This window comes from Hemibagrus wyckioides, linkage group LG21 (assembly GCF_019097595.1).
Source record: "Hemibagrus wyckioides isolate EC202008001 linkage group LG21, SWU_Hwy_1.0, whole genome shotgun sequence".
Taxonomy (NCBI): domain Eukaryota; kingdom Metazoa; phylum Chordata; class Actinopteri; order Siluriformes; family Bagridae; genus Hemibagrus; species Hemibagrus wyckioides.
The window spans coordinates 10,549,340-10,562,861 of NC_080730.1; the positions used below are offsets into that span (position 1 = coordinate 10,549,340).

Sequence of the window (13,522 nt, forward strand, 5' to 3'; positions counted from 1 at the left end):
CAAAGCCACATCACATTGAATTTTCCTTCCCTTTTTCTTCAGACATCTGTCCTTTCACCTCCTTCCTCCTCAGAAATGTCTCTCCAGAGCCACTTTCTCATGCCACTGGACGCCAAGCCAACTGGGAGGGATAGTTATCGGAAAAGTGACGATTTTTATCCCTAGTGGCACATCACATTCAATAAAATAACGTCAAGCCTCAGAAACGTGGGTTTAATGAGGCCAAGCCAGGCTCTGGTGGCAAGAAAAGAGCTGGCAAGCTGCTCCACGTGAATGGAGCAAGGACATGAGTGAGAGCAAAGATAAAGCCTCTCTCCATCAGAGTTAATCAGTGTGCTGAGAGCTGATTCCAGAACAGTGCACCACATATTTCACGGAGACAATTAAAGCACAAACCCAAACCTTTGCCTCTGAAGAAACTGGACGCCGTCAACTAAACCACAATTGCAGGGATATAAAAAGGACAGCTGCAGTTGCTACAGCTCCATCTGATTGGGAAAAGTTTTCGAGCCTCTGTCCCTTCAATGAGATGTAAAATGTTTATCTAATCAGAAGCGAGAAGCTTTTTTCCGATGTAAAACAAATCTCTCCCCTTCTCTGGCTTGAAGCGTTTTGGGAGTGTGCCAGCGACCAGTTTACGGTTTAAGCTTGTGTGTATATCGCATCAAATCTTGTGGAGCTTATTCTTAATGTCTTCATAAACTGAGGCATACTGCCGGGAGCTTGGGAGGAGAATGAAATATGGCTTCGTGATGTGGTTACGTATGCAGAGGGCAGTGCAATCACTGACTGGTCGAGAGGAAATGGAGCAGGCAGGAAGTCGCGCTTTAATTGTCAGCACCCCTTTCACAGATGATGAGCTCACAGCTGTAAGACCAGTAGGCCATCAAGCCGCATCTGGTGCGGGTAGCATCGTCTGTATGAGGGTGTGTTTATAGAGTTGGAGGTTTCAATCATTTGTATATAATGTATGTGAAACAAAGGATAACCACAAAAGGATAATCAGGAAGGAGGACACATAGCAATACCTGCTCCAAAATACTTAGTTAAGTCACTGACTGAGCCCCAGGGCTCTGAGGGGCTAACTGTAGGTAGCGCAAATAGAGTTTAGAGAACAAAACTCGTATATGATTTCTCATGTATGATCACTGAAAGACACACAGCATTGAATAACAAACTTGTCATAAGTTGTTAAATGAACTGAAATAAATAAGACAGTTGATACTGTTATAGGAGAACAATCAGTGATGTGATGGTTTGATGCAGCTGATGTGAAGCTACAGCATTTCATCTTGTGGAACATCCAGAAATAATTTTTTTTTCTGTTATCACTGACACTAACAGCAGCATTAAACAGTAATCCTCTCATCAGGCTTTTAGCTTTCGCTTAAAATAATTAAGACAAAAAATGTTCGAAAAATGGACAAGTGTAAATGAACAAATTTTGTGTTACAAACCACTGACATGGGAGACTCCTAAAAATGCAGAACAAACATCCTCTCATTAAAAATTACAGTATATTCTTTCTAAATGCAGTTTTGTGAAGTGTCTTCCATACAAGTCCCAGTCATAGATCTTATTGAAGGCAGAACATACAGTATTAGTACATAATATTAATAATATTACTTCTGCCAGAGTGTCTATTATAGAAAATCAACACAGTTTGACCAGTCAAACACTAGAAATCAGCATTTCTTAGGTGTTTTATTTTGTTTGATTAGTTACACTGTGGACATTTGTTGAATATATTAAACATCTGTTACCTGAATATTTCCAGCTATGCCCTCCCCTTGTTTTATTTGTCGTAACTATAAATTTACTCAGTACTCATTCAAAATAACTCTTAATACAGAATCCAATTGCTTAATCCTAATGCTTCCAAAAATCAGACCAAAGCTAATGAAGAAGTAAGTAAAGAAACTCACCAGCCTGGTTGGTTGTTATGTTGACAGACACGTATTGGGGTGAATGTGGGCTCTGGTCTGAAACTCCATTGACAGCCTGCACCTCAAAGGTGTACTGTGTGTGAGCTAGCAGGTCACTGATGTAGACCCACGTGTCGGTGAGGCCCAGCTGACGTGGCGTGAACTGAACGTTGTCGCCGCATCGTGTACAGCCTCTGCCACCACAGCTCTTACAGATCACGTTGTAAACGACATCGCCGCGACCGCCGCTCTCACGTGGTGGACTCCATTCCAGCCTCAGTGACGTTTCATTCACGTTGGAGATCACATTCTGTGGAGCCGATGGTACGGCTGTGGACACACACACACACAGTTACATATAAATCCTGGTGTTATTCGACTGAAAGGTAAAAATAACCAACAAATAGTTCCAATCTTAGACTAAATCCCTATTTGGAAGGTCTCATTTTTAGCCTATGATCCGAGATGTTTGTGTTACACATGGAGATATTTAGTTTATCATAAATTAAGAATACTACAAGCATGATATTGTGGCCTATATGAATATAAAGTGAGGGCTTATACTGGCTGAAGCTGTCACTAGAAAGGTCAGTTTACTCTACCTGCATGACATTTTTGACTGACTTTTTTAATTCAATGGATTCTATGGATGCTTACCAAACACCTTTTATTTTATAGCATGCATACACGGACAGAAATGAACTGTTCAACACCTGTAATAGAGGGAATTACCCCAGATATCCCTGTAAAACCATTACAGTCCCAATAAGGCTTAAGACAGATGTCGGGGTTGGAAATATTCAGGAAACATGGCGTCTCGGCTCTCAGGCAGAAATCCTGATCTGTTTCGAAAACAGCCTGTTTTCTCAAGAAACCTATTACAACATCAAATGTTTCCAAACCGCAATTACATCCTGAATTTTTTTGTTTAGTCCAGTTCTGCAGCTAATTCATATGTGCTCTGTGTAAAAACAATGAACTGCACCAAGATTTGGAACGCTGCAATTACGGGGTTGCGTCATGCTGGTCTACATCAAACCAACATCACTTGGCACTGCTAATTAACGACAGGAAATACAGGTTTACTACTCATTGGAAGCTAAGAGCTCATACTGAGAGGTACGTCACATTCAAGACTAGTAAAATTCTCTGTGTGTGTGTTTGAGAAAAATTCAAAAATGTTTGAGATAAAAATACAGTGTAATATGTATACACATTAAAAACATATCTAAAAAATGTGACTCATTTTCATTTACTGGGCCTCCTTTTTTTTTTGATAGACAAACCATCTTAAACAAACAATACCCTGTATTTATCTTTAGCAGGCATGTGGTTCTAATTAGTGTATCCTGTTCTCTGGGGGCTAATGAGATAGCCAAGAAGCAACCCTCCACCCTCTTGATGTTTAAAAAGAAAAAAATATCCAACTGATAGCTCATTTATGACCCTTTTAATCACATCCCCATTACGAGACATCTCCAGTCCTGAAGGGCAAACCCATGATGGCCCCTTTTATTGCACGCAAAACTGTTCCTAAACATTGCCATCCTAGGGAAAGCGGGTGGTAATGGGCGGTGTTAAGCTCTTTGGAGCTCTCAGATGTGCTCCTTTCCAGTCTTTAATCAGTGTGAAGCCTGCTGAGCGGCAGCTCCGTGACGTTGATGCTGTTTTCTTATTCACAACAGCTGCTCTGCTCCCAGGGCTGGCCTTATGCAAATGCCTTTTGTCAAACAGCTCAAGTGATCTTCCTTTCTCATTTGCTTTCTCTCGCTGGCTTTTTCTTACTCGTTCTCTGCCCTCTCCTCCTCCTGCTCTCCTCACCAGTGCTTTCATACAGAAATGAAAACACAGTGCGTACAATAGTGAAGGCAGCTTTGGCAGCATCGGCCTCCTGCGTGTATACAAAGAGGCCTTGCCCTCCTCTGCTAGTCAGTAACCCGGACTGCTCCGAGGCCAGAGGGAATAAGCAGAGGCTGCGTTGTGGCAACAGAGCATTAACCTGTTCTCTGTGATGTAGGAGGTCAAAGTTTGGCTGAAGGCTATGTGCTGCTGTTGTCATACTCAACGTACAGAGATTTAACTGAATTGAGAATTTTGTGAGCAGATGCTATTTGCTACTGATTCACACAGAAGTTAAGAATGCAAATGCACTAATAAAAAAAAGTAAATGTATAAATGTCATTTCATCTGTATTGAGAAATTGAAGCTGGTTTTGTGGATTAGGAATGGTAAGCTGCTTAAAAAGTTACAAATTTGCAAGTGGATGCTATTTGTAGGTGATTTGAATTTAGAATGTTTATTTTATTCTCCTAAAGGTTTGGATTAAGACTGTGGAAAGTCTCATGAACAGGAATAAAAACTGGAGCCAGTTTTGTCTTTCTTAACTGGCAAGATTATAAACATGAAGTCACTAAGGAAAGCAGTAGGACTCGATTCAGGTGTTATTTGTTATTTATCTGTTTAATAATTCATCTTATAACTATTAATACTATGCCTGGGAGAACACAGTCGGGGATGTAACAGAACGGACTCTGGGGAGCAGTTGCTATTTTTTGCAGCTGATTTGTAACCTTGTGTAACCTCTACCTTTAGACTCATCTCCTCAGGTGGTGGTTTTCTGAATGTCTTGGCACCCTAGGGTTTGTAATAAACACTTTGTCTTCTTTATTCTTATTCAAAATACAGTTCAAAACTTTTTCAAAGATCGAAAATAAGTGGTGTAACTAAACTTTTTGAACTTTAGAAATAGATATGCTTGGAATAATGCACCAGGTACAACAATGGATGAACACTGAACAACATAAATATTTGGATCTGTGTTGGTCTTACATGTAATATGTCAATATTTCTGTAATGAGCAAAGGATGGCATTTTGTTAGCTGACTAATTTCGTTAGCTAATAATTTTTAAATGTGGAGTTCCACTGAGGTGACATACTTGTGCAGGGCATCTGGATGGGGTCCGAGTCGGTGCGGTAGTAGTTGTTGCGACACACACAGTTGGTAGCACCATCGTTGGTGGTGCGGCTGTTGATGGGACATGGCAGACACGCCTCATCGCCCTGCGCTGGCTTGAAGAAACCCGACTGGCATGCTGGAAGACAGAAAAACAGTAGTTTAATGAGGAAAAAAGTGAAGCCTGATCTTCGATTTTTCACATTTGCCAAGGACCCAGGCATGGGAAGGAAATTATAGGCCATGGGAGTGAAGCTGAGCCGTTCTAAGAAGAGGCCAGGCAAACACAGCATTCTACTTCAAATGAATTACTGAAACCCCTATGCTCCCTCCTGACACATTAAGAGTGCTCTATTTCCTGTGATTTGCTCACGGATGTCATCTCTTTCAGGGAGAATTGAAACAGAGAGAGAAGGGAAAAGAGAAGGAGGAAGAATTGATCATAAACCATTACTGGTACAAAGCATGGGGTTTGCCAGCCTGGCTGAGCTGTACCATTACACATATACATGTTAGTCCTTCCAGTTTTACTGAACACTTTCTTCTTCACTACAGAGACCTTCCATTGCTCCTGACCTGGGAAGACCTCCCAAAATGCACTGCACCTGCTTCGGCACTGTATCAAATGCTTTATATTTATTGCGTTGGACCCAAGAGTAGAATGAGGAAAATTTCCCTAAGTAACTTACACTGGTCTTTTTTCACAGTCCTGTCTGGGTTAAACAGTGCGTTCTGTCAGGATCTCTCGGTTAAAATATGTTATTAATGGTTCACATAAAGTGCTTAGATCCCTGAGAGACATCATTATACAGCCATAACAAACAACAACAGCATTTTCCACAGAAATGAAGTGGTGTACTTTAACAGGCTTGGAAGTCGATGTAGAGTGCATCCCTGTACGCTCGCCCAACCCCTGAGTGCACAGGAGACAGAGAGAGAGTGAGTGAGAGAGAGAGAGAGAAAGAGAGAGACAGAGAGAGAAAGAGAGAGAGAGAGAGAGAGAGAGAGAGAGAGATAAAGGCAGAAACAAAGAAAGGAAAAAGGGCCTTATTCACATCTGGTTTTCGAGGGAGAGACTGCCTCGCCTAGCCAAGCATTCCGTAAAACTTCTCAAACTCATTCCTAACACACTGCTCTCCCCTCGATGCCACACATGGTTAACGTATGCATTCAATCTTCTAGGCCTCTCAGGAAAGCTGAGAGCAATAAAGCAGGCTCGTCGTCCTCCATGGTCTTAGCTGGAATTCACGGCTGCAGACCGAGGAGATTATTTGGAGCAACTGCCCCCCAGTTAGGGCTCGGTCCAGCCGCTAAATGTCTTAAAAGTAAGTAGGGCCGCATCTGCCGAGTTGCTGACATCACGTTCTTTGGGCTCAATTACGGAGGGCAGGGGTTAACCGGAGCCTTGCGGCCCTGCTGGGGCGCGTGGTATTTCAAGAAATCAGGTCAGACAGAAAGACTCCCTGTATCCCATGCTCTCTTTCACCTGCTCTCTCTCAAAGTGTCTCTCTCTATCCTGCTTCAGCGCCTCCATCAACCACAAGAGCAAAGGTGTTGGCGAAACCACCGCACAGACGTACCCGCTTGCATATACAGAACATACTCTCTCGCTGTCTAAAGAATATAAACAAACTCGGGCTTTCCCACATTCAAGTTCTCATAAGCCACTAACAGAAATCGCAGCCTGACAGCTCTCTTACATTCCACATGTTTCTTTCTTTTTTTTTTCTCCAAACACAGTGACACACAATGCGTATACACTACTCTCTGGCATAACTATATTTAAAAGCATGGTTAAATATTCAACACTAGAATGTGATTCCGGATGAGGCATTAATAAATGTTTGAGGATAGGGAAATGGTCTGGAGGAAAATATACACCACCACAGCAATAAGGCACTTCACCTCCCATTAGTTGTGACATGTTTTCCTTCTCTTATGATTTATGGCCAAAATAAATGGTGGATGAAGGGAAATATGAAGCTCTTGCATTCAGTGTCAACAGAATCCCTAAATGAAGCTCGGGCTACAGAGCTAAAGGAGCGGACTGGGACTTCGACCGATCAAAACTGCGCCCACGGAAATGAGAAGCAGCACTACGGCAGAAGAAGGAAAACAGAGTGGCTTTACATCCGGAGAAAATAAAACACACAGAGAAATGAAAGTGGAAATGCGCATGGACATTGAGAAATTATGCAAGTGCGGTGTAAAATGATATCAGTCAGTGCAAATGTACGCTTGTAGTAAAAAGACAATGGCACAACAATCAGAGCCTGAGCTGAGACAATAAACATGGAGCTGCTTTGCTTACGCATCTGCAGTGTCCTGAGGACTCAAACCACACAGGCCTCATTCCTCTCTCTATTTACTTCCAGATGCTTCTATCCAAACAGGTCAGTGTATGGATCATTGAAATTCGTCTGACATGTTAGACAGTCACTTAATAATGGTAACTGTTTCATAAGAGTCTGCTGAAGTAAAAGCAGAGAAGTCTAATTAGGAAAAGGAAAAGGTTTGTTATCTGTAGCTTAGGGACATGCAAATCACTGATTAATGAATAAACCATGCTGTTATAGGACAACAATCCATTATCTCACTGTAGATTATTATTTTCCAACAACAACACATCCTGGAGTGTTTATGACTCTATGATGGCAGCAATTTGCCATCGAATAGAATGTTTAAATCTATGAATTTACATGTCATGCTTTTTTTTCTTAAATTATTTCAGTGTTACAACTTCTGTTATGGAATTGGATTTATTAGTTCCTGTCATCACTTATGTTACATAGACTATAAACAGTTGTTCCCTCACCACTTCTTATATTTTTATTTCTTCAGCATGCAGCTTGTCATGTTTCAGAGAGACCACGAAGCATAAACACATTCTGTAGACTTTCCTGTGGGGGTGGGGGGTGGGGGGCGAAACCTACTAAACATTACGAAGTGCTGACAGTGGAGACTCCTTCTAGAAATGTTAAATAAACCCATGGAGAACATCGCACCAATGATTCTACATTTACATTTGTTAAATACTGCATTTTTAAAATCTGCTTATCAATAAGTAATACAAGCTCCGGTGTAAAAAATGAGCACGTCAATATTATCATTTTATTATCAACAGATGTTAGAGAAACGTAATGGACATCTACAGTCCAGTCAGTTTTGTGCATTCACCAGTGAGTTTTGCATCCATGTTGTTAATGACTGATTTTATTGATAATCACAATGATTGATCTGTTAATAAGTTGTTAGAAATCATTGATGCTGAGTATATGCTAGCTGATGACTGACACTACAGAGTTAGCATATATAACCATTACGCCTCATTTTAATTAAACTGAACTTTTGTACATGTATATTTTCCTCAGATGTGGTGGTGAGCTGAATGTGAAGTGACACTGTGAATTACACTTTGTTGCTTTGACACGACACAGCTCATAAACTCTTAGGAAATGTCTGAGGAAACTTCCAAAGACGTGAATAACCACAAGAATAATTTTGTAAACACAATGAGCATGACCTCATTTAAATGCAGCAATAATTGCTCACTTTAATGCAGTCACTTTTTGTTGTTATTTGAAAACTGTACTCTGTGGCTACGTGAAATCATTACAGCTAGGAATATTCATTCAGTGTGTTTTTCTTTTTTCTTTTTTTTTTCCCCCTTCCTATTTAAATCATTAGGCAAAAGTGCACTTTGGGAACCGGTTTGAAATGAAAATTTGCTCTTAAATAAGTTAGAAAAGAAGGTTGTAACATTCTAATGGAATTTATAAACACTTCAGGTCTAATTTAGCAGCAGGCCTGTCAAAATGCTCCAGATCACCTCAAAGTGGTTCCAGGCACCGTGTCAAAAAAGAATTCTACGTCTGCTTGACTACTAAAAGTGAAGGACACAAACGGCGACAGGCCCACCCTCGAGCTCTTTCTTGCTTGTGTTTATTACTCTTAATAACTGTTGGAGACAAAAAAAAGGTAACAGCAGTATAACCGGAGGCTTAGTGCACATGCAGCATGTAAAACCCACACCTTGAGGCAGTGCGCAGGTTGCCAGAACACTAGTCGGATTTTATTGTAGGTAATTTGCTGGTTGTTTCAAAGGTTTCCAGACCATGTCGTCCATGCTGATTTATGTGGCCACTAAAGACGGACCTGCAGCCCCAGACGGCTACGTGTATGTGTATGTACGTGAGCACGTGTGTTTGTGTGTGTGCTGAGACTGGGTAGTGTTGCAACATTTAGAAGGTCTGTGCTAGACTAAAAGTGTTTGCCAGCAGGCACTGGCTACGGCTCCATCTGTATCCACCATAGCTGCCTGCAAACGCTCCGCTGCTGGGGGACCGCTGGCTGTAAGCTGTGGTTAATCCATAAAAAAGACCTGTTTTTTTACACGTACATACACATATGTACACGTGTACACACAAATACCCCAAACACACACTCACTCATATATATGTCCCCACAGTCCTCACAAAATGACTCCTTTGTCTGAGAGGCTGGGTGAATGCAGCAGTAACGGATCCCCTCCCCTTTTTTCTGTTGGCTGTTCATTCAAGCGCTCCAAAGCCAGCCTGAAACTGCATTTAATGAAAGCTACATTAAAGAGACGCACGGGAGAGAGGTGTGTGTGTGTGTGCAGTGAAAAAGAAAAGATAGGAAAAAGGGGGTGGGGCATCACAGGATGCTTGGTTTTGTTAGCGCAGCAGAAAAAAGTGCTGAAAGCAGAGAAAATACGGACGAGTTGGGGGGTTCTGTGTTGGTGAGAAAGGGGAGATCCTACTGTGTGTGTTTATGTGTGTAGGCTATGATCATTGCATAAAATATTTTATTACCTTCATGTTATCTACATCAAGACTTAAAATAGATTTAACAGGATTTCCTAACACTGAAGCCATAAATTAACCTTAAATAAGAAGACAGACTTTCTAAACATAACTTTGATGTGATTTTCGACCGCTCTGACTGACCATCATCCAAAAAGGCATTCACAGGTGGTCACAAGTTACAGGCAACACATCCTCTTAATCCTCACAACTCTGAAGGCGATAAAAAAGTTTGTTTCATCACAGTAACAGATCGAGACTTTGGCAGAACCTCCCCAGGCCTTGCAATTCAATTAGAACCCGGGTCTGGGCAGATAATTCAATCAAGTCTGTGTGAAAGCAATTAAACCACCAACGTTCAGCTCACCCCACCATTTGGCTACAGATTACATGTTCATTTTCCTCTCAGACTCCCCGTGTCCACGGAAATTAACACGTCTGGATCTGCCCAGTCGTCCATGAGGGACTTACCTATGACCCCTAGAGTGAACAAATCTATTGCTGATCACCTAAAAAACACAGACTCAGAGAACTAATAATAAGAGCTAGCAAGCATTAACAGCTAGCATTCCGAGGAACATGCTAATGCATCTAACAGAGGACAATATCAGAATGTTCAGTAATGCATTCAACAGGTTCTAAAGATTTTAGTCTGTAACACTACAAACATTACACCTCTTCAATAATAATAATAATAATAATAATAATAATAATAATAATAATAGCTCGCCTCAAACATTCAACCAAAACTTTCTATAACTCTTCTTTTTCTCATACAGAAACTAGCATTTTGTATATAGTTGTGTGGACTGCTAGAAAATAGTGCAGAAATGTTAGAAGTTATAATTGTTACATAAAAACATTTTCAGACTACAAAAGAAATACTGAAACACTGAATATCCTGGGGACCAAATCTTTCCCGAGATGTTCAGAAAGCCTAAAATTGTTAGCTTGGAAAAAAATTACGAAGAGAGGCTGTGTTTATGAAAAAAAAAAGACACTTTTGTAGATGTTAAGCTAATGTTAAGTTATACCGCTGCCTTACTTTGAGCATTCACAATAATAAGTGGATGTGAAAAGCAGATATTTTGTGTAGGTAAATTAATGCTTTTTATTTCTCCAATTACGGCAATTTATATGGAAAAAACGACTCCTGAAACAGCGTCCTGTCAGCAAATATATTCCTTGATAAGTTTTTCCACTCTCTTTCCCTTTCTACAGTCCTACAGTGACATTACTTCCACAACCAACAGATCCAGTGTGTTAAAATTCTGGTATATTAATCACAAAACCAAATATCATGTATCCGTCACTGAAAAACCCCTCCTGTCATTCATTTAGACATTTGAATGTAGAAGCGCAGGCTGTAGATAACCATGTTACCCGAGTGTGGCTGACTGCACGTTCTGGCAATTTAAATATATGTGTGTGGCTCAGACTTTGTAAGCCATTCCCAACTGTGAGAGCTTGCATTTGTGAATGTCTGATATACAAACCTCACGTCAGAATTCAGACATATATCACATCCAGCAAGTGTGAGTTCAACTCCGACAGTTGTCAGGGCTGCAACCTAAATCCTCCTGTGCACAGATTAATCGAGCCGGTGGAGTGTGTGTGAGAAGGGAGATTACTTAAAAAATGTGCCCAACACCTGGGAAATGAGCTCCCAGGGTGGCCGCAACAGCTGGAAGGGTTTGTGCTTGTTGCACATGTTGTGTTTGCTCACACGCTCACACATGTGCGAACACACACAGCGTAGATTAAAAGAATAAACGAATGAAAGCCCCGGTGCCAGGCCTCAGCTCAGGAGACTACTTAATCTCCCAGTGTCCTCAGATGGCAAAGGTAAGAAAGAAATGCCAGGTACATGCTTGTACTGGGGTAGGAGTGGGTCTAGGGCCTGTAATGTAGATCCATAGAGAAGGCAACACAACAGAAAAGGGCATAAATAGGAAGAACTGCTGACTTTATACTGATTTCACATAACAGCCATTTTAGGATGTTGTCATACTTAATGTTAGCAATGCATACACAAGATGGCTGCCACTGGTATGATGATGAAATGGCATGTGGGTTGTGCACATCCTCAAAAATTAATGCTATGTGCTTAAAATAGCAATTTGCACACTATAAATTTCTTTACATTTGTACACTTCATTTTTATTATAACTAGTAGCAGATACAACTTTTCAGACCAACAGATTTTTCCCCTAATTTTTACATAGAAAACTACATTTGTAAATGAACAAATAAAGAAAAAGTGTTATTGCTAATATCACTGTTTCTTCATTAGGTCAATGCAAATCAATATACCCATGATTCTTGCCTTTAGCTAGCTATGGCTTTGAAACCATATCCTGAAATGGACGTGTTGAGAAGAGGATTGCCCTCCGCAAAAATATCAGAGATTATGTTACATGATTATGGCAAAGCACTAGGCTTTTCGTCAAGGAGTAGAGTATTAGCAGATTTTGTGCTGAACATGGCTTAACCTGACTCGGTGCTGCACATTTTGCCTGAAACAATCTCTGATGTTTTTGTGATGGGCAATCCTTTTCTTAACATGGCTGTGATCTTTTTGGAAAATGGTTTCAGAGCCATAACTAATGCTGGCTAAGAGCCATAAGCATAATGCCACAGTTTAAAAAAAAAATAGTCTCTGTTTCATTTTTTTTTTTTTACAAAGAAATGTTTGCTATTTATGATCATCTAAATTAAAAATGACTTCATTTTTTTATTTCTCCTGCCGGGATTTTCAAAAATCCTTTTATTTTTTAATTTGGTACTGACACAAAAGTTAAATGACCAAAAATATGAACCATCCAAGACAAGTGCAGTAATAATGTGTCAGTGTCCATGTAAATGTGCAAATATTAGGGCAGCTAAATACACTTGGACGAGATGCTAACTGCCCTATTCTGTGTATACGAGCTCCAAGACAGCCAAAATTGGCTAATGTCACTATAATGAACACAGGAAAGAGTGTTATCATCCTTCTCACCCAGAGAGCATAGCTAATTATGCTGCTTCAGGCTCCCAGCCATGGAGGGCTGTGGTAATGTCAGGATTCAGTGTCATGATCTCTAAGTGATGGGGCAAATACTTATTTTTAAACATAAGGTCACAGTGTGTCAGTTGAGACGATTTAAGATAACCATCATAATTATGGAGGAAAGTTGTGAAGAGGGGCTAACAGAGCTGGTTGGCAGCTGTATGATGTTGTAATGACACTTCACAGTGATAAATATGCATCCTAGAATAGTCATTTAGCTGGTGTTTTACAGGTCAATGAGTAAAACTGTTTAAAGCCAGGAATGATTTGGTTCTGATTCTTTAGAGTAGTGGTTCTCACTAGCGGGGTCCATGAAGCAAAGCCAAGCCAAAATTTATTATTGAGTTCTTATATTTATTAGCCTGTCTGACTGGCCACTTAAAATAAATGCATTTAAAATAAACCTTAGTAATTTAATAATTTTAAATAACATTCAATAAGAACAAGTATGCTGTGTCATACCTGGACCTAATGTGTAGACAAAATATTGTGGTACATATTTAAATAATGAGGCTAATATTTGAGTTGTTGGATTATGTTAAAGGAAATTACAGATACAGAGGTTCCTAGATGCAGAAAAACTTTGAGAACCCCAGCTTTAGTGGACAGAGGCTTTGCAGAAATGGTATGCAGATGGTGCACCAGTGGTTTGTGCACATATACACTTTGTGCACAAAGGTTTTCTTGGCTTTGGTAATGACTATCATCTTATTAACAACTACTACTTCTATCTGTGGATTGGCCTCTGAATTATGTTCGTTGATC

General features: G+C 40.4%; 1 protein-coding gene across 5 annotated transcripts in view; it reads right to left on the reverse strand.

The window, feature by feature from the left end:
- Nucleotides 1–13,522, reverse strand: part of ephb2b (eph receptor B2b) — a 142,541-nt gene that overhangs the window by 44,231 nt on the left and 84,788 nt on the right. For all 5 annotated transcript variants that reach the window (XM_058373537.1, XM_058373536.1, XM_058373540.1 and 2 more), the window contains exons 4-5: nt 4,863–5,018; nt 1,926–2,255 (exon numbers count right to left, since the gene is read on the reverse strand). In XM_058373537.1, the coding sequence (XP_058229520.1) occupies nt 1,926–2,255; nt 4,863–5,018 (486 nt within the window). The remainder of the gene's footprint in view (nt 1–1,925; nt 2,256–4,862; nt 5,019–13,522) is intronic.